The sequence below is a fragment of the Podarcis cretensis genome, assembly GCF_951804945.1.
Source record: "Podarcis cretensis genome assembly, chromosome: 17".
Lineage (NCBI taxonomy): Eukaryota > Metazoa > Chordata > Lepidosauria > Squamata > Lacertidae > Podarcis > Podarcis cretensis.
This window is the reverse complement of record NC_137187.1, coordinates 33,057,018-33,076,401: the sequence shown is the minus strand read 5'-3', so window position 1 is coordinate 33,076,401 and position 19,384 is coordinate 33,057,018. Positions and strand designations below refer to the sequence as shown.

Genomic DNA, 19,384 nt, shown 5'->3' with positions numbered 1-19,384 from the left:
GTATGGAACTCCCCAGAGATCCACTCCCCAATGAGAAAGGGAAGAAACCACGAAAGACTTCAACAAGGGACAAGGAAGCGTTGTACTATAATCAGGATCAAGAAAGTCAACAGAGGGGGCATGGAAGTGACTTGAGAGCCTCAGACATTAGAACACCGGACTGAAGGTTAAGACCTAAAGCGAAGAAAGGACGGACACAACCGGAAACCAGGAAGAAAGGGACGATGGATAAAACTAGAAGATAACTTTCTTTTATATATCTTGCTATTTCTGAGTAATATTAATGAAATAATAGATTGTGCCGGAAAGGAAATAACTGGCTTTAGCAGAAAGACTTGAAGGTATTAAGTATAAATATAAATTTAAATTCTAAATTTTAAAGTTTATGGTTCGGAAGGTAAAGATAAAGTTAAGATAATATTGATAAATTAAGATAGATTGTTAAGATAAATTATTTTTTACAAATATGGGAAGAATTTGCTGAAATAATGACTAAATTGGAATACAAAAAGGGAGGTATGAGGAGGTTTAAGACACAAGATAATGAAATGAAGTAATTTTGAATTTATATACTTTTTTCTTTTTTTCTTCTTTCTGCCTTTTTTCTTTTTGTCTTTGTTTTTTTTACTCTGTTGTTTTAATGTTTTTGTATTTTTGAAAAGTTGAATAAATATCATTTTTTTTAAAAAAAGACATCTGCTGGAAGGGTGTTCCACATAGCGGGCGCCACTACCAAGAAGGCCCTCTGCCTGGTTCCCTGTAGCTTTGCTTCTCGCAATGAGGGAACCGCCAGAAGGCCCTCGGCGCTGGACCTCAGCGTAAGACCCCCTCAGTCAAGGCTGCAGTGGCTGTACCTAAATCCAGACATGGAATGTGTTGGTTCTGGATTGAGGTCTCCAAGAAGGTGTGGACAGCTTGCCACCAGACTGCTGGCAACAGCAGCATTTGCTGCTTTGCTGGGCCATTTTGCCAGCGTCCTTTTGTTGCTCAGCTTGGGCCCTTGTTTTCCTTGTTGCTGAAGACAAGCCGAAGCTGTTGCTTAGCAGCACAGCAGCAACTGTTCTTTTCTCGGAAGTGCCTGGCTTTGGTTTCTCAGAGGAATCTCCACCAGGAGCCTTCGCTGCTGAGCACACTTGATGCATCCTGCAGAACAAGAAGCAAAAGCCTCAACTGGGTGCCTGGCTTGGAGGCCTGACAAAGGAAGCGTCCTTTCCCAGGGTTCTCTGCAGGGTCTCTTGGAGTGGAACTATGCATTATTTTATAGCATTTTATTAATTACATTTCTAACCCTCCCACGCTCCCAAAGGAGCCCAGAGCAGCAAACAGCAAAGTGGTAATAACAATGCAAAGAAAGACAAAATTCAAACGTATTTAAAAAGGTTTTAAGAGCATTTAGAGGCACCACAAAATAGCCACATCACAACAGGAAGGTGTGAATCAGGGTCAGTGGGGTGTGGCCTGGGAAGAGTGGGTCCAGCTGGTATGGGAGCATGATTTGGGGAGTCCCTGGGCAAGACAGGCAGGCTTCGGGGGCTGCATTTGGGGCAGAGCTTCCTCACCCCTAGCCTAGGAGATTTTGGGGGCTACCACTGCTAGTTGTCAAAACTACTGTTCTCCAACTTTGACTCCTTGGCCTGCATATGAACTATTCCCACAGACTCTGACCCAGCCTTCCCTTCCCCTGACTTAACATTCCCCTAACTTGCAGTCCCTTGATGGACTCTTAAAACACCTCACTAAACCCACACAAATGTCAACCCTTGAAACTGCTACTGAGAGAATTACATATCTGCTCCTTGTTATATTGGGTCTATATGGGATGACTCAGTGATAAGGCATGCAATCCGGTCAGGACCAGACTGGGCACTAGCTGAGGGCCCAGTGGTTTAGAAGTGTCCTTCACTGGCCCATCGCAGCTATGCCATCATTCATAGCCCTCCCTACTGGACCCCTGGGTGCTTTTCAGTGGTGGCTGGTGAATGGCAATGCCCATAAACTTTGGGGGGAGGCAGCACCCTCAAATATTTTTGGAGGGGCTGAAGACCCCTTGGCCTCTAGAAGTTGGCTCATATGAACCTAATAGAATCTATGGGACAAGATTATAGTTCCTAGTTCCTAGTTTGTTATCTGTGTAAGAGCTTGGAGCACAGCTCCATTGGAAAACTTAAAAAGGAACTGTCTTTTTTTTTTTTTATAATAATTTTTATTAATTTTCCACACATAAAATGAAGAACAATGTAACACAGTATTACTTCATAATCATCGGTTCATACTTTGACTTCCCCATACCTCCCAATCCCTGCATCCTTGTTTAAAATTCTTTAGCAACCCTTAAGTCCATTGTCTTAGTTCTTTTTCAAAAATATTTCTTAAGTTTTTTTGTTTACTGCTGCAATTCTTTACTTCTTACCCCCTGACATCTTAACATTCCTCAATTTTACAATTATTTTTAAGATATATCTTGAAGTTCTTCCAGTCCTCTTCCACTGTCTCTTTCCCCTGGTCCCGGATTCTGCCCGTCATCTCAGCCAGTCCCATAAAGTCAATCACCTTTGTTTGCCATTCTTCCAGAGTAGGTAGTTCTTGCGTCTTCCAATACTTTGCCAGTAGAATTCTTGCTGCTGTAGTGGCATACATAAAGAATGTCCTATCCTTCCTTAACACCACTTGGCCCACCATACCCAAGAGGAAAGCCTCTGGTTTCTTAGGAAAAGTCCACTTAAGAACCTTCTTAATTTCATTATAGATCATTTCCCAGAAAGCTTTAACCTTTGGGCAGGTCCACCAAAGGTGGTAGAAAGTGCCTTCAGTCTCATTACATTTCCAACACTTATTATTAGGCAAATGATAAATTTTTGCAAGCTTGACTGGGGTCATGTACCACCGGTAGATCATTTTCATAATATTTTCTTTTAAAGCATTACATGCAGTAAATTTAATACCGGTGGTCCATAACTGTTCCCAGTCAGCAAACATAATATCATGACCTATGTCTTGTGCCCATTTAATCATAGCTGATTTCACCGTTTCATCCTGTGTATTCCATTTTAACAGCAAGTTATACATTCTTGATAAATTCTTAGTATTGGGTTCCAACAATTCTGTTTCTAATTTTGACTTCTCTTTCTGAAATCCTATTTTCCTGTCCTGTTTAAACGTCTCATTTATCTGATGGTAATGCAACCAATCTCGAACCTTAGGTTTTAGTTTCTCATAACTCTGAAGTTTCACCCTTTCCCCATCGTATTCTATAATCTCATGATATTTTGGCCATTTAGAATCCATATTAAGCTTTTTTACTTCCCTAGCTTCCATCGGTGACACCCACCTAGGGGTTTTGCTTTCCAACAAATCTTTGTATCTAATCCAAACATTATACAATGCTTTCCTTACAATATGGTTTTTAAAACTTTTGTACACCTTTACCTTGTCGTACCATAAATATGCATGCCAACCAAAACTATTGTCATACCCTTCCAGATCCAAAATATCAGTATTCTCAAGAAGTAGCCAGTGTTTCAACCAGCAGAAAGCTGCTGATTCATAGTAGAGTCTTAAGTCCGGCAGGGCAAACCCCCCTCTATCCTTTGCATCAGTTAAAATCTTAAATTTAATTCTGGGCTTTTTGCCCTGCCAGACAAATTTTGATATATCTTTCTGCCACTTCTTGAAACAATCCATCTTATCCACAATCTGCAGCGTCTGGAATAAAAACAGCATTCTAGGCAATACATTCATCTTAATGGTAGCAATTCGGCCTAACAAGGAAAGTTTCAGCCTTGACCATATTTCCAAATCCTTTTTAACTTCTGACCAACATTTTTCATAATTATCCTTAAATAAATTCACATTCTTGGATGTTAAGTTTACCCCCAGGTATTTTACCCTTTTTGTAATTTCCAAACCTGTTTCATTCTGGAAACTCTCTCTTTCTTCCATTGTTAAATTTTTTTCCAACACTTTCGTTTTTTGTCTATTCAATTTAAAACCTGCTACTCGACCAAATGTTTCAATTAATTCTAATACTCTTTTAGTACTAGTGTCTGGCTGTTGCAAAGTCAATACTAGGTCATCTGCAAATGCTCTTAATTTATAATGTCTAACTCCGACCTGGACTCCTTTAACCAACTGGTCCTTTCTGATCATGTTTAACAAAACCTCCAGGACCGATATAAAAAGCAAAGGAGATATTGGGCAGCCCTGTCGTGTACCTTTTTCTATAGGTATTTCTTCTGTTACCACGTTATTTACAATTAATTTGGCCTTTTGTTGAGAGTATATTGCACCTATACCGTTTTCAAAACCTTGTCCTACCCCCATCCCTTGGAGATTCTTTTTCATAAAAGTCCAACAAATGTTGTCAAAGGCTTTCTCCGCATCCACAAAAATCAAAACTGCTTTCCTATTAATGTCCACATCCAGCAGCTCCAAAATGTCTATAATGTTCCTCACATTGTCTGACATATGTCTACCTGGGAGAAAGCCTGTTTGGTCCTTATGAATCTCATCTGCCAACACTCTTTTCAATCTTTTTGCCAAAATGTCTGCAAAAATTTTGTAATCCACATTAAGTAAAGATATAGGGCGGTAGTTTTTAACTTGGTTCTTCTCAGTCTCTGTTTTCGGTATAAGTGAGATGAAAGCCTCTTTCCACGATTCAGGTGCCTTTTTCCCCTTTAAAATTTCATTGCAAACTTCCTTCAATGGTTGTATCAGCCATTCTTTCAGCAATTTGTAGTATTTGGCCGTCAGGCCATCTGGTCCTGGTGATTTTCCCAATTTCATATTTTGAATGGCACCCTCTATTTCTTGTTCTGTTATTTCCTCATTTAAGATCCTTTTACTTTGTTCTGAGATTTTTGGTAAGCCGTATTTTCTAATGAATTCTTCTATTTCTTGCTCGTTAGTTGGCCCTTGTGCATACAATTTCTTAAAAAAGCTTTGAAAACAATTGTTGATCTCATTGGGTTTGTGGATAATCTTTCCATCCATTTCTAAACTTGTTACCGTGTTCATTTTCTGCCTTTTTTTCAATTGCCATGACAGAAGTTTCCCACATTTATCCGCTGACTCAAAAGTTTTTTGTCTCATTTGCTTTATCTTCCATTCTATTTGTTGGTTCATAAGTTCCATGTATTGCATCTGATGAAACTTTATTTCTCTCAAAATCTCATGAGACTTTGGTTTAGACCTCAACTTCTTCTCTCCTTCTTTTATTTTTTCTAAAATTTTTTCCTTCTTTTCATTTTGTTGCTTCCTCTTAATGGAATTTTGTTGAATTAGGAAACCTCGCATCACGGCTTTGCTTGCGTCCCAAATTATTCTTTTTTCCACATCTGTTTTCCTGTTGATCTCAAAATAATCTTTTATTGTTTTAAGGGCCTTCTTATGGATCTCTTCATCCTTGAATAGGGTGTCATTCATTCTCCATCTAAAGGAACCAGTTGTTGTTAGTTTCATCTCCATCTTGACCGCGTTGTGGTCGGAGCACGTTTTTGGGCAGATTTCTACTTTTTTTGTTCTTGACGCCAGACTACTAGAAATCCAAATTTGGTCTATTCTTGTCCATGTCATTTTTGCTTCAGAGAAGAAGGTTCCCTCTCTCTCTAGAGGATTCTTTATTCTCCAAATATCAATCAAGTCCATAGTTTCAGTCATTTCGAAAAAGATCTTTGGTAGTCTCCCTTCTTTTGAAATCACTTGTCTCTGTGCTTTATCCATGTTTGTTGAAACAACTCCGTTCATGTCTCCCATCATTAGGATTTTATAGTCTAAAAAGTCAACTAATGTCTCATGCAACTTCCTAAAGAATTCGGCCTTCCCTTCATTTGGGGCATAAACTCCCACAATTAATATCTTTTCTCCTTGAATTTGTATTTCAATTGCCAGGTATCTTCCTTGTTCATCTTTAAATATTAATTTTGGAGCCAACTTTTCCTTTGCATAGATCACCACACCTCTTTTCTTTACTTTATCTGATGAGATGAATTCTTGACCGAGTCTCTTATTTATTAATAATTTCCTGTGTATCCTGGCGATATGGGTTTCTTGCAAACATATTATGTCTAATTGTTCTTTCTTCAGAATGTGAAAAACCTGTCTTCTTTTCCGAGGAAGGTTCAAACCATTACAGTTCCAACTAAGGAGTTGCAGAGACATTTTGTATTTAGGTAGCTGTTCCTCCAACTGCTCCAAGCTTCTGCTCTTCCTCCGATGGTGGTAGTGAAAGTCCAAATGACAAATTTGCTATATCGGGTGGTTCCCTCTCCTCCACGGTTCCTTTCTGCAAATCCTCCAGATACTTCTCTAGAAATTGTTCTTTGTCCTGAATTGTTTTTATTTTGATCTTCCTTCCATTGAAGTTAAAGGACAGTCCTTGTGGAAATTCCCATCTGAATGGTATGGTGTTTTTCTTCAGCAGGTCTACTAGACTCTTGTAGTATGTTCTCACCTCTAAAATGTATTTAGGAATGTCCTTAAAAATCTGTATCTGACAATTTTGGATCACCAATGCCTTTTGGTAATGCAAATTCAATATTCTATCTCTTTCTTCTTTTGATCTCAAAGTAATTAAGCAATCCCTTGGTTTTTTGTCCTGCCTTCTACCCAATCGAAAGGCTGAAATTATCTCAAGTTCCTCATCTTCCTCCCATTCTTCCCGCCAAAAAGTTATGATATTCTCTGTGAGAAATTTCACAAGGTTGTCCCCTTCCACTTCAGGCACCAATCTAAATTTTAAATTCTTCTCTTTACGTTGAAGTTCCAGTAAGGAGAGGGCTGCATCATGCTCATTCACTTTTTTAACAATAGGCCCAAATTTTTCCTTTGTCTCTTCAGCTGTTATTTTTGCACTTTCTGCAATCTTTCGTGTTTCTGAATTTTCCTGAATTAATCTATTTATAGAATCTGTGTTCGATGCGACACTAGCCGTATTCACGTCCAACCTTGTTGTCAACTCTGTTAATTTTTTAGAGTTCTCTGTCGAAAGTTTTGTCAATGCTTCCAGGGATTGATTTATTTTAAGTAGAGCCTGAGTCATAGGATCCATAGAAGCTGGTGTTTTTTCCTGCACAGCTGCAGTTCCTGATATAGAGGCCCTTTTCTTGTGAGCTAGTTTTGCTTTCTGCCTTGTTACTATCTCATCTGTAGGGGCACTCATATCCTCAAGGTCGTTCTCACAGAGTTGATTCCCAAGTGGAAAATCCCACTGTTACTTTTTCAAGTGCAACAGTTTCAGATAGAGCCCTCTAGAGGGAGTATTCAATTGTATCCAAATGGCAAAGATGGAAAAACAACAAAGAAGCAAGGGAATACAACAGTAGCCAAAAGTTTCCAATATCCAAATTGTAAAGTCTCTGTTTTTCTATGTGGCCAAAATGCAACAAAGTACATCTAAGGTCCGATAACTTTTTTGCAAACAAGTCCCCACTTCTCAGAGTTGGACAGACCACGTCCCAGGTGTCTTGTTTGGGCAGCCCGACCCCAGGGGATTTGGCAATGGAAGTTCTTAATTTTTCATTAATTTTCCAGCAGATTAACAACGTTCCAATCCCTTCCCCCCTTCTCCTGCCAGTCTGGGGGGAGGTTTTAAGTCCGATGTCAGTTTGACAGCTTAAAAAAATTAGAAAGGTTCCCTTTAAGTGCAGCTTGATTTTCGTTGCTTTGCTCCTTCTGCAGTTCCGGGGAGGCAGACTTCCTTAATTTTTGCCTTTCCCGTTTTCAGCCAATTTTATTTTTTTTTAAAAGTCCCGTTACTTTTCCAATCTTACTCACGGGTGTTGTGGTCAAATTCCAATTGCAGGAAGGAATCGGCGCTCTCCGCTCATGGCGACGCGGCTTCACTCCGCTAGCTGGGTGACGACTCTCAGCACCGCGCTTACCCCGATGCCGCTCAGAAGCCTTTAAAAAGGCTCCCTCACAGTACCGGGGGGCGCAAAAGGTGCCCACCGAATCTCCAGTGGTTTAGAAGTGTCCTTCACTGGCCCATCGCAGCTATGCCATCATTCATAGCCCTCCCTACTGGACCCCTGGGTGCTTTTCAGTGGTGGCTGGTGAATGGCAATGCCCATAAACTTTGGGGGGAGGCAGCACCCTCAAATATTTTTGGAGGGGCTGAAGACCCCTTGGCCTCTAGAAGTTGGCTCATATGAACCTAATAGAATCTATGGGACAAGATTATAGTTCCTAGTTCCTAGTTTGTTATCTGTGTAAGAGCTTGGAGCACAGCTCCATTGGAAAACTTAAAAAGGAACTGTCCCCCTAAAAAAGCTTTGGCCCATTGCATATTGCCATAGCCAGAGAATTCTGGCCCAAAGCTTATTGTGGGGTGCACAATCCAGTTCCTTATCCATGTATACATATCCAGGCTATAGTAGACATGAGATGCTGTGCTTGATGGTATCTTGTAACTAAACAAAGCACTGGGCCAAACACTATTCTTTGTCATCTGTAGAGGACTCTCTCTTGTAGGAGGGGTATGATATGGAGCGGCCCAAACCCTAGTTTGGCTTGCACACTCCCAGTTACTTATTTGTAAAATGTCATGTGCATCCAGGTGTGCAAAAGCAATTATTTTCACTGCTGAGAATGGTTGTGGATCTCAAAGGGGAAAGTCTGCCAGTTATGAAGATATATGATATGAGGGGGACAAAGCTCGTTTTGGGGTGCAGGTGCATATAAACCTCAGTTCCTCATGAAATGTCCCTGCTGAGTTCTGTTTAGAACTTTTATGCTGACTAATCACCAACTTTCGCTTTGTAGCTAGAAGTCTAAAGTTGCAACGGTTGACTGGGCTACACAATCATTGACTGAAGTCTTAGTATGCAGCAAGCAAACATTAACCAAACTCTGACGGAAGAATAATTCTGGACAGCAAGTCCTCAAGCCTGATCCCATCTATTTGAAGAAAGAGAGGGCACGTCTCTGTGAAACTGCTAGTTCAATCTTTCCCCTGAGCCAGCCAGGCTTAACCTAAAGCACCCCAACTACTGCATTGATTCCCCAAGTTAGATCAGACTCTGAGAAAGGAAAAGACCCTGAGAACTTCAAAGTAGGGCTGCTTGATTTGCACCCCTCACTTCTACTTGTTTGAGCTGCAGAAATCAACAGGTCAAACTTAACAAAGCAATGTGATGAACATTATCACCTGTTAATATCTGCAAATAAAGCTACTATTAAAGGCACGCCTAGGGCTTGCCGATCGAAAGGTCGGCGGTTCGAATCCCTGCGGCGGGGTGCGCTCCCGCTGCTCGGTCCCAGCGCCTGCCAACCTAGCAGTTCGAAAGCACCTCCGGGTGCAAGTAGATAAATAGGGACCGCTTACCAGCGGGAAGGTAAACGGCATTTCCGTGTGCGGCTCTGGCTCTGGCTCTGGCTCTGGCCAGAGCAGCGATGTCACGCTGGCCACGTGACCCGGAAGTGTCTCCGGACAGCGCTGGCCCCTGGCCTCTTAAGTGAGATGGGCGCACAACCCCAGAGTCTGTCAAGACTGGCCCGTATGGGCAGGGGTACCTTTACCTTTAAAGGCACATCTACAGGAGCTGGGAAAGAAGCTGGTAACTCTACCTGAGAGTTGGCAATCTCACAAGCACCTTAAACTGCTCCGGAGGCCAGATACTGGTGTCAAGAAACACTGACATACCACATATCAGTTCAGTTTTACAGCCCTCCCCTGCTGCCATCTGGGTGGGGGATAGCCTTGCCTTTATTAACCAGCTTCTGATGGGACCCCCATCCTTAGGTAAAGGAAAGCAGTTATCCATGTGATAACAATCCATGTCAACCAGAGATCAGATTAGATGTAGGGCTGGGCAGACTGGGTACTATGCTTTGAATCACAGTGTCCAAGCAGCTATTTCACTAAAATTCATTGGCAACTCCTGCTGATTTTTGTCTTATCATACAGCTCTTAAACATGGAGGTGCCTTGCTGCCCTTCTTTCTGTCAGGGCACTCTCGATCTCAGTGGCGTAGCGTGGGTTGTCAGCACCCGGGGCAAGGCAAGTAAGTTGCACCCCCTAACCCGTGGATTTGCGTCCCCTAACCCGTGGATTTGCGCCCCCTAACCCTAACCCCCAGATGTTGCGCCCGGTGCGGCCGGGCCCCCCTGCACCCCCCACGCTACGCCACTGCTCGATCTGGCCCAGCACGTCCTTCAATAGAAATTCAACACTTTGCACTCATTTCAATGTATCCAGGTGAAGCAGCTGTTCTACTCAACTTACCTTTAGATGGTTTTCAGCTATGAAATGTGCTGCTGTGCCCCCAGCACCTCCTGTGCTTCTGGTTTTCAGGGTGTGGCCAGCTACTTAACAGGCACCCATATTCCTGCTGCCTAGAGCTATACTTTCTCTCCCTGCCCTGCACCTGGTTCTGCAACAGTTTTGTCTCTTCTCCTCTTTGCTCCTTAACTCCCAGCCTGGGAAGAGGGAGGCGATTACATAGCACTCCCGGGAGATGAGACAGCTCCTTAACCCTTTATTTTCAAAACCCAAGGAACTGCTGGTTTATATTTGCGCCCAAGTGGCTTGGCTATCCCCAGAGGACCTGCACCCAAATATCTTATCAGACTCTGGAAATTCTGGCTGTTATTGCTCACATTACAGCTATAGACAATGTCAAAGGTGCTTTGTAAATATATGAGCACAAGAAGCCATAGGCGCCAACTTGAACAAAATATGGGGCGGGGCCTCTCCCCCTCCTGCTCTTCTCTCCCCACACCACCTTCCTCCGCTGTGGGGAGCCAAGCCAGGAAAAGAGGGCAGCTTCCGGCTAGTGGGGAGGTGGCTGGCCACGGTTGTGAGGGAGGAAGTTGCCAACTTGCAGAAAATATTGTGGTGTATGCACCCCCCCTAAACATTTTATTTGGGTGAAGGGCCCAGGGCCCTATAGAGTCAGTCCCTATACAAGAGGCACCTTGACACCCATATGTTACAATCAAAAGGCGACACACAAGTTGTGGTTAAGATGCATTCCAGTTTGTCGTTGCATGCCTCTGTGGTAGATAGATGCCATTGTGGAGTGTGCTCTGCATCACCACCAATGTAATGATGAGACAGGGTGTTCCTTTTAGGGTAGTGTCATAAGAAAAAACAGCTCCCTTTTCCTTATGGGGTATCCAAGAGCCCGTATAGAGTCCTTAGGTAGGTTTTCTTTCGGTAGGAGAAAATAACAGAGACCAACCCGAGAATATTGAGAAGCAAAGCATGATCTTTATTAAACTGTTGCAACAGGGTCCCCTACTCACCCCACACAGGGAGGGAGGAGAGGAACCCAGAACAATAGTGTGCAACCTCTTATATAGACTTTTGAAATTGCCCACCCTGTAGCTCAAGACCACCCCCCCAAACATCATACATACATCACAGAAGGAGGCGGTCCGCAGCAGAAATACATCACGGGAGGGGGGGGCAGTCTACTACAGAAATCCTGTCCGCCAGGAAACCTGACAATGGTCAATCATTGCTCTACCTGGGCAGGCCTGGCAATCTTTTGTGATGGTAAATGCTTTAATTCCTGAAACCAGGTCACAGGCTCACCCCATTCATACACACATATTTGAGGTCCGTTTGGGAGAGTCAAAATGGTTTCAAGATTGATCTCCTGTACTATTTCAGACACATGGTTTATATACTTATGTATGTGTTTGCATTGTAAATTTATGAACATTTTATTTAGATAGATAGATAGATAGATAGATAGATGATAGATATGAGAGACCTTAGAATTCCTATAACAGCAGAAACTTCCAACACCCCATTTTTAAAAAGGATGTTGTGGGGAAAACTCATAATTTGAATCCTAAATGCTAATTGGGCATTTATACATATGGAATCCCCTATAACCAAACTAATATCCCAGGTAAGGAGGAGGAGAGCATGAGAACCAAGCTTTGTTACGAATAGAGATGGAAAATGATTTACACACAGGCTTCTGGTATAAAAAGTAAAACCCCTGACAACCTGGATTTAGAAAGGGAATCAGAAATGCACAGGTGTTTCAGTACACACCTGAATGACTGCTGCTGGGGATTTCTCCACCCTTTCAACCATTTTTTTAAAATGAAAATAAATATGACAACTGAACTCAAAATATCTTCTAGTCTAGGGAGTTCTTTAACATATATTCTTATTTTTATAACTCATATTTAAAACTGTTAGTAAAATAGTACATGCAATTTTACTTTAGATACAAGCTTAAAAGAGCTGTCCTGAAGCTTGCATACATGTGAAATTTAGTTTTCACAATTCAAATGTTTTTAGTTTAACAACTTGCATTTAAACTTGAACATATTAACAAACTTTGATTCGGATCCCATGTAATTATTTATCTATCTCTGTCTACAAGTCTACAAGTTTTACATTTGACTGACTCTTGCTATGTGAACAATTCAAAGCATTTTAATGGTTAAGTCTCCATCTAGTGGAGACATTTGATTTGAGGCAAATCCTAAGAAGAAAATAGAAACAGAATTGTGTTTTTTTGAAAAATAAGTTTAAAAGATGCCAGCGATCAAAACTTAAGCCCAGCTCTGAAGCCATGAACTGAAGCTTTAATTTGGATAATTAGATAAAGTGAGAAAGAGTGCTCAAAGGCAGGGTCTGCTTGATAAGTCTCCACTAGAAGACATGATTGTAAAAAAAAATACCTCAAAGCGGTTTACACAAAGATAAAACAACAAAATCGAGAAAAACATCACAACCATACTTTTAAAACACACAAAAGTTAAAATACTAAAGCAGATTAAAATTACCTTGGCTTTCTAAGCAGCTGGGTATTTTTCTCTAAACAAGAGTTTTTTTAAGGTAAAGGTAAAGGTACCCCTGCCCGTACGGGCCAGTCTTGACAGACTCTGGGGTTGTGCGCCCATCTCACTTAAGAGGCCAGGGGCCAGCGCTGTCCGGAGACACTTCCGGGTCACGTGGCCAGCGTGACATCGCTGCTCTGGCGAGCCAGAGCCGCACACGGAAACGCCGTTTACCTTCCCGCTGGTAAGCGGTCCCTATTTATCTACTTGCACCCGGAGGTGCTTTCGAACTGCTAGGTTGGCAGGCGCTGGGACCGAGCAGCGGGAGCGCACCCCGCCGCAGGGATTCGAACCGCCGACCTTTCGATCGGCAAGTCCTAGGCGGGTGCCTCCTTGATCATTTACTTTGCCAAACCTTTATTAGGCATTACAAATATAGGGCATCATAAAACATCCATATATACAATTTTAAAAATATATACACATAAACAGCCATGTAAAATATGTAATAACGAGAATTTTCATTGGCGATTCTCTAAGAGATACTATTGACCCTTGCAGTTACTTCCAGGTTAAAGTCAGACTGATAGAATCTGATACTTTCATTGTGCCCTGATGTTAGCGACCTGCTTGAGCTCTAATAGACAGGGTGTTCCCAAGTGCTGCCACACTAAATCATCCTGTTCTTACAAATGCAGAACAGTTATTACGTGGCACCTGTATTAGCACCAATTCCACCAATCAAAGCAGTCAAATGGGTGTTATGTGGGGTAAGGTGATCTTGTAGGTAAACCGGCTCCAGGTTCTTATGCGGTTTACATGCTAACAGAAACTTGGCACGGTAGCAAATCAGCAACCAGCACAGACCTCTGAGCATGGCTGCTACACGCTGACACAGCCTGCCCAGTCGTGCTGCAGCATTCTGTGCCAAACCGCAGCTTCTGGATCAAGAGCGATCCCAGGAAGCTGAGCCGAGCGGGCGCAAAGTAATAATAAATTTAAAAAGGATTTTGTGTATGCAAATAAGAAATATGGGGGGGGGGAGAGACTAAATAAGAGCCAGTGTGGCACGATGTGTTGGAACATATGACCTGGAAGAGCGGGGTTCAAATCTCCACTCAGCCATGAAGCTCCCTCGGGGACCTTAGGCCAGCCATCTTTTCAACAGGGTTGTTGTGAGGATGAAATGAGAAGAACCATGAAATGAGGAGAACCATGTGCACTCCACCTTGAACTCCTTGGTATGTGTATATATGTGTGTGTGTGTGTACACCCACCCCGTGCTTTTTCCTGGGGGGACGAAGGAGTACACATACCCCTAAACATTTTGAAAATCTAAGTTTGGCCTCATTGAGGGGCAGTATTTCAATACGAGTAGGAAAATGAGAGTATCCCAAGCATTTTTTAATAAAAAAAGCACTGTGTATGTATGTATGCCTATCTATATTTATGTAATAGGGTATAAGGCAGTACAGTGGTACCTCTGGATGCGAATGGGATCTGTTCCAGAGCCCTGTTCGCATCCTGAGCAGAGCGTAACCCGCGACTGCGCGTCGTAATTCACCACTTCCGCGCATGTGCGTGACGTCATTTTGAGCGTCTGCGCATGCACGAGCGGCAAAACCCGGAAGTAGCGCGCTCTGTTACTTCCGGGTCGCCGCAGAGCGCAACTCGCAAATACTTAACCTGAAACTACTTCAACCCGAGGTATGACTGTATATAAATTCAATATATAGAGCATTTATATACCACCCTAGACCTGGAAGTCTCAGGGTGGTTCACAGAACAAAATCAAAATATACAATATTTTGAATATAAAACTTGTCCTCGCGAAGGGTGCCCTATAGCCAGAGTCCGCACCTGCTCCTGCGAACCCTGCCGCCTGAGGCAGCTACCTCAGCTCGCCTCTAGGGTGGGCCGGCGGCCCTGCCACGGAGGCAACCTGAGGCACCTGCCGCCGGGCGGAGGGAAGGAAAGAAGGCCGCCCCATCCTGCCTCGCGCCGTTCCCGCCCGCCCTCAGGCAACGATCCCGAGGCCGACGGGAGAAAGCGAGCGAGGGAAAGAGAGAGGCTGGAGTTGCCTCGGCCTCTTCAGCCGCCAGGGGCGGCCCTAGCCTCCGAGGCGGGGTTTCGGGGACGGGGTCCCGCCTCCTCCTCCTCGGCCGGCCGCTCCTTCCCTGGCGCGAGGCTGCGCCGGAGAAGCGCCCAGGCACCTTCTGAGGGAAGCCACCCCAGAGCCGAAGGCGCGCCGGGCGCGGGCGACGCCAAGGCGGAATGGCGGCTGCGGAGCGGAGGGCCTTCGCGCACCGCATTAACCGGTGAGGGGCGACGGGAGGGCAAGCGAGGGGGAAGGCGGGCGGGTTCGCGCACCAGCAGCCGAGCGGGGTCGAGGGGATGGCGGGGCTTCCTACCCCGGGGCTCAGCGGCTGGCGAGCGGCGGGGGGGGGGGGTGAGGCTGGCCAACCCGACCCCTCCCTAAGTCGCTCAGCTGTTCGGCAGCGGAACAGGCTCCCACGAGAAGTGGCGGACTCGCCTCCCTTGGAGGTTTCCAGGGATGATCTGGTTGAGATTCCTGCATTGCAGGGGGCCTGGACCAAGTGATCCTCTGGGTCCCGTCCAGCTCGACCCTTCCATATAGTGCCTATGATTCCAAAGGTTCCCTTGCCTTTGCCTTTCTTTTTCTCCTTCCACACTCCCGGAAACAAACGAAAGCCCAACCTTGGGAATGCCCATGAAACCTGCTAGTCCTCCGAAAAGTGACTGGGGAAACCACTTTATTATTGTTGTTGTTGTTGTTATTGTTATTCCTCCCTTGCCTATATGTATGCCAGCGCTAAGCTGCTTGCGGTTCATTGGTATGTTGCGGGGGAGGGAGGAAAGGAATAGAAACTAGTCCTCAGGAAATTGTTCCTTGCCTATGCATGCTTCTGCTAAGACTTTTGGGGTTCGCTGGTACGTTGTAGGGGAGGTAAGTGTGGTTCAAAAGATTGACCATCCCTGATCTTGCCCTTTTTTGTTTCTGCTCTGAGTGCCACTACATGGGCTACCTGAATGGATGCTCTAGTTACTAAGTTACTCCAGTCTTGGGGTTGTATGTAGAAAAGTAAGGTCAAAGAGGAAAAAGAACAGTGAGCCCATCCATCCAGACACTATCACTTTCGGTATGGGTTCAGTCCTGGAGGGGTGTGTGGGCAGGTGCTAATGGCTGCTCTAGGTTAATTCATGTGCAACACAAGGATGCGATCTTGTGTGCTCACCTGTTTAAATTCAGGGTGTCTGCTGCTGTTTTCTTCATTCTGTATCTTGCCCGAAGAATTGATGCTTTTGAATTAAGGTGCTGGAGGAGACTATTGAAAGTCCCATGGACTGCAAGAAGACCAAACCTATCCATTCTTAAGGAAACAGCCCTGAGTGCTCACTGGAAGGACAGATCCTGAAGCTGAGGCTCCAATACTTTGGCCACCGCATGAGAAGAGAAGACTCCCTGGAAAAGACCCTGATGTTGGGAAAGATGGAGGGCACGGGAAGAAGGGGATGACAGAGGATGAGATGGTTGGACAGTGTTCTCGAAGCTACCAGCATGAGTTTGACCAAACTATGGGAGGCAGTGGAAGACAGGAGTGCCTGGCGTGCTCTGGTCCATGGGGTCACGAAGAGTTGGACATGACTAAACAACAGCAGCAACAACAACACAGCTTACAGAGTACAGTGGTGCCCCGCAAGACGAATGCCTCACAAGACGGAAAACTCGCTAGAAGAAAGAGTTTTCCGTTTTGGAGGTGCTTCGCAAAACGAATTTCCTATGGGCTTGCTTTGCAAGACGAAAATGTCTTGTGAGTTCCTGCGGGTTTTTTTCCCTCCCCCCCTTTTCTAAGCCACTAAGCCGCTTATCCGCTAAGCCGCTAAAAGGCGCTAATAGCGCTAATCCGCTAAGCCGTCAATGGGCTTGCTTCGCAAGACGAAAAAACCGCTAGACAAAGAGACTCGCGGAACGGATTCTTTTCGTCTTGCGAGGCACCACTGTAATACAAAAGGCCAGGTCTCTATCCCAAGCAGTTTACACATTAGCATTTTAATATGGGTGAGGCCACAGAGGTAGCAAGGGTTAAACAATACAGTGGTACCTTGGATTACATATGCTTCAGGTTACATACGCTTCAGGTTACAGACTCCGCTAACCCAGAAATAGTACCTTGGGTTAAGAACTTTGCTTCAGGATGAGAACAGAAATTGTGCTCCAGTGGCGAAGCAGCAGCGGGAGGCCCCATTAGCTAAAGTGGTCCTTCAGGTTAAGAAGAGTTTCAGGTTAAGAACAGACCTACGGAACGAATTAAGTACGTAACCAGAGGTACCACTGTACATTTCAAAGCTGAATATATATTTTAACGACAAATGAGTGGGACAGTGTATGTAACTGTTAAATGCACTGCGGCGCTCCCTTTCTTGTTGCTGTTCTAATGGCCTCTTCTTCATCTGTACACTCCCATTTTTCCACCAGAAGTAGTGGAACAGAGCGAGGGCTTGATTTGCCTTTCAAAAGAAATATACTTCATGGTGGAACAACAGCCCTACAAACAAGGGTACAGTAGATTATCACCTTTATGGGGGTGGAGGCAAAACAGATTGCCCATTCTTGTGATAGATGAATGTGTAATCTTCCATATTCCCCATCCTCATAAAGTGAAGCTACTTTGAACTGGTTGAGTTCACATGACAGGAGCAGTAGGGAAAGAGACATACGGACATACGGTAACTTTCAGGGAGGTAGAGTGCGAGACTACCAGAATCAGATTATAGATCTTCAGTGTCAATCTGCTGTACTCATTCTGATTGATAGCATGGCATATATTGTACACTATGTATCTTAATTTTTCCTTTTTCTTGGAGTTAACTGGGGATGAAGACATGGTATTCTCTTTCACTCCATCTCTGCTCTACATACATAGTTTAAAAGGTTTTTTTTAAAACAAACAAACAAAAACAAATGGGAGCTTCTTAGCAAGTCAAGGCAAGAGTAAGCTTTTAATAATTAGCTTCAAGTTTTTAAAAAGCTAGAAACAAGTAGCTTTTTAGCAAACGAAGCACATGCATACATTTGTTTGTAGGGAAAGTTTTTCTGCAGACTACTAAAAATGTGTATGTCCATAGTATACTAGTAGCCTGAATATGAATGAATGAATGAATGAATGAATGAATAAATAAATAAATAAATAAATAAATAAAGTGTTATTCAAAATCAAGGTTGTCCATATACGTCAGTGTGTGGATCTGTGAAATAGGTAGATGTTTAACGATATGAATCTGTAGGATATTTTTCAACAGTGAAATAGTTGATAGTAGAATATACTGTTGTTTAATTAATTGTAATGGTCATTTTTATTATCTGTTTTGAGAGCTAGTATAAGATTGTGGTTAAGAGAGCTGCTTGAAGTCCTACTATTGCTACAAACTTACTAAGCATCCTTAAGCAAGTCACTAGTCCTCAACCTCTGTGACCTTTTGTGGCTTGCAGTGGGGGTGGGGATGTAGGTGATCATGTGGACCCTAACCCCCCCCCCAATAGATAGCCTTTTCCCACTCTGTTCTCCTCCCTTTTTTGGTTACAAATGTGCCCACATGCTGTAGCACTCATTTTGCTAACATAGTGAATGACTCGTAGCTCAGTTGGTTAGAACATGGTGCTGAAAATGCCAATGTTGTGGGTCCATATGGACCATCTGTATATGCCTGCATTGCAGGGAGTTGGACTAGATGACCCTCCGGGCCCCATCCAACTCTACAAGTCTATGAATCTGTAATTATATGAGTAAAAGCTCCCATGAGTCTACTAGGAGAATCTGTCTGCTGTGTCTCTGCATGATACACTGTTCTGGCCTTGTCCTTCTATCCTGAAAACACACTCAGATCAGTGACTTATTAGGAAATGCAGAAGGATGAGCTCCTTTGAGAATGTATATACTCTTACAGACTTTATGAGCTGCAGACTTGGATTGTGCCTCCAGTTATAATTCAGGAAAAAAGTGTACTTCAGCTATCAAAATGTGAGGGGCCCTAGCACAATGACAGGGAGCCTCGTTTGCAAGCAGGTCGTTCCTTTGCATCCTCTGGTAAGGCTGGGAAAGACCCGTGTTGGAAACCTTTTGAGTACTGGACATAGGGCTAGATGAACCAGTGGCCTTAAGGCAGCTCATAAATGAGTGTTAATGCTAATTGATGGTTCGGATTCTCAAGTCTCATAATTTTAACAGTGATAACCCCTCCTGGCTAACTTTTAAGCGGATGGAATGTTTGTTACTATTGCTATACTGTATTCTTCTTATAGATGTTGGGTTATAAGTGTAGCATCATTTACGGTACCTTTGTATACTCATTGCGTTACTTACCTGCACTGGATATTAATGACTTAGCTTCACAGAGCATACAGTAAATAAAGAAAAAAGGAAAAGGAAAAGAAAGTGAGGATGCTTTAGTTGGATGTGAGCCACCTTTGTTTGTGGGAAGATTTGAAGTACAATCTTGTGTGTGTGTATTTGGGAATGAATTTGATAGTTGATAGGCATTCAGCTATACAGTATTGGCTATGCAGACCAGCCTTTCCCAATCTGGCACCCTGCAGATGTTTTTGGCTCCAACTGCCTTC

General features: G+C 43.6%; 2 protein-coding genes across 8 annotated transcripts in view; one reads left to right on the top strand and one right to left on the bottom strand.

The window, feature by feature from the left end:
* TSPAN16 (tetraspanin 16) overlaps positions 1-19,384 on the bottom strand; it is a 42,397-nt gene that overhangs the window by 20,291 nt on the left and 2,722 nt on the right. For 2 of the 4 annotated variants that reach the window (XM_079959790.1, XM_079959792.1), the window contains exons 1-2: positions 14,504-14,781; positions 10,223-10,416 (exon numbers count right to left, since the gene is read on the bottom strand). The exons of 1 other annotated variant lie outside the window; for it this stretch is intronic. The gene's annotated coding sequence lies outside the window, so the exon portion shown is untranslated. Of the gene's footprint in view, positions 1-10,222; positions 10,417-14,503; positions 14,782-19,384 lie in introns of those variants that run through there. One more of the 4 variants, XM_079959791.1, reaches the window with a different exon arrangement.
* DOCK6 (dedicator of cytokinesis 6) overlaps positions 14,915-19,384 on the top strand; it is a 105,544-nt gene continuing 101,074 nt past the window's right edge. For all 4 annotated transcript variants that reach the window (XM_079959068.1, XM_079959067.1, XM_079959066.1 and 1 more), the window contains exon 1: positions 14,915-15,062. In XM_079959068.1, coding sequence (XP_079815194.1) covers positions 15,019-15,062 — 44 coding nt within the window. In that variant the 5' untranslated portion in view covers positions 14,915-15,018. The remainder of the gene's footprint in view (positions 15,063-19,384) is intronic.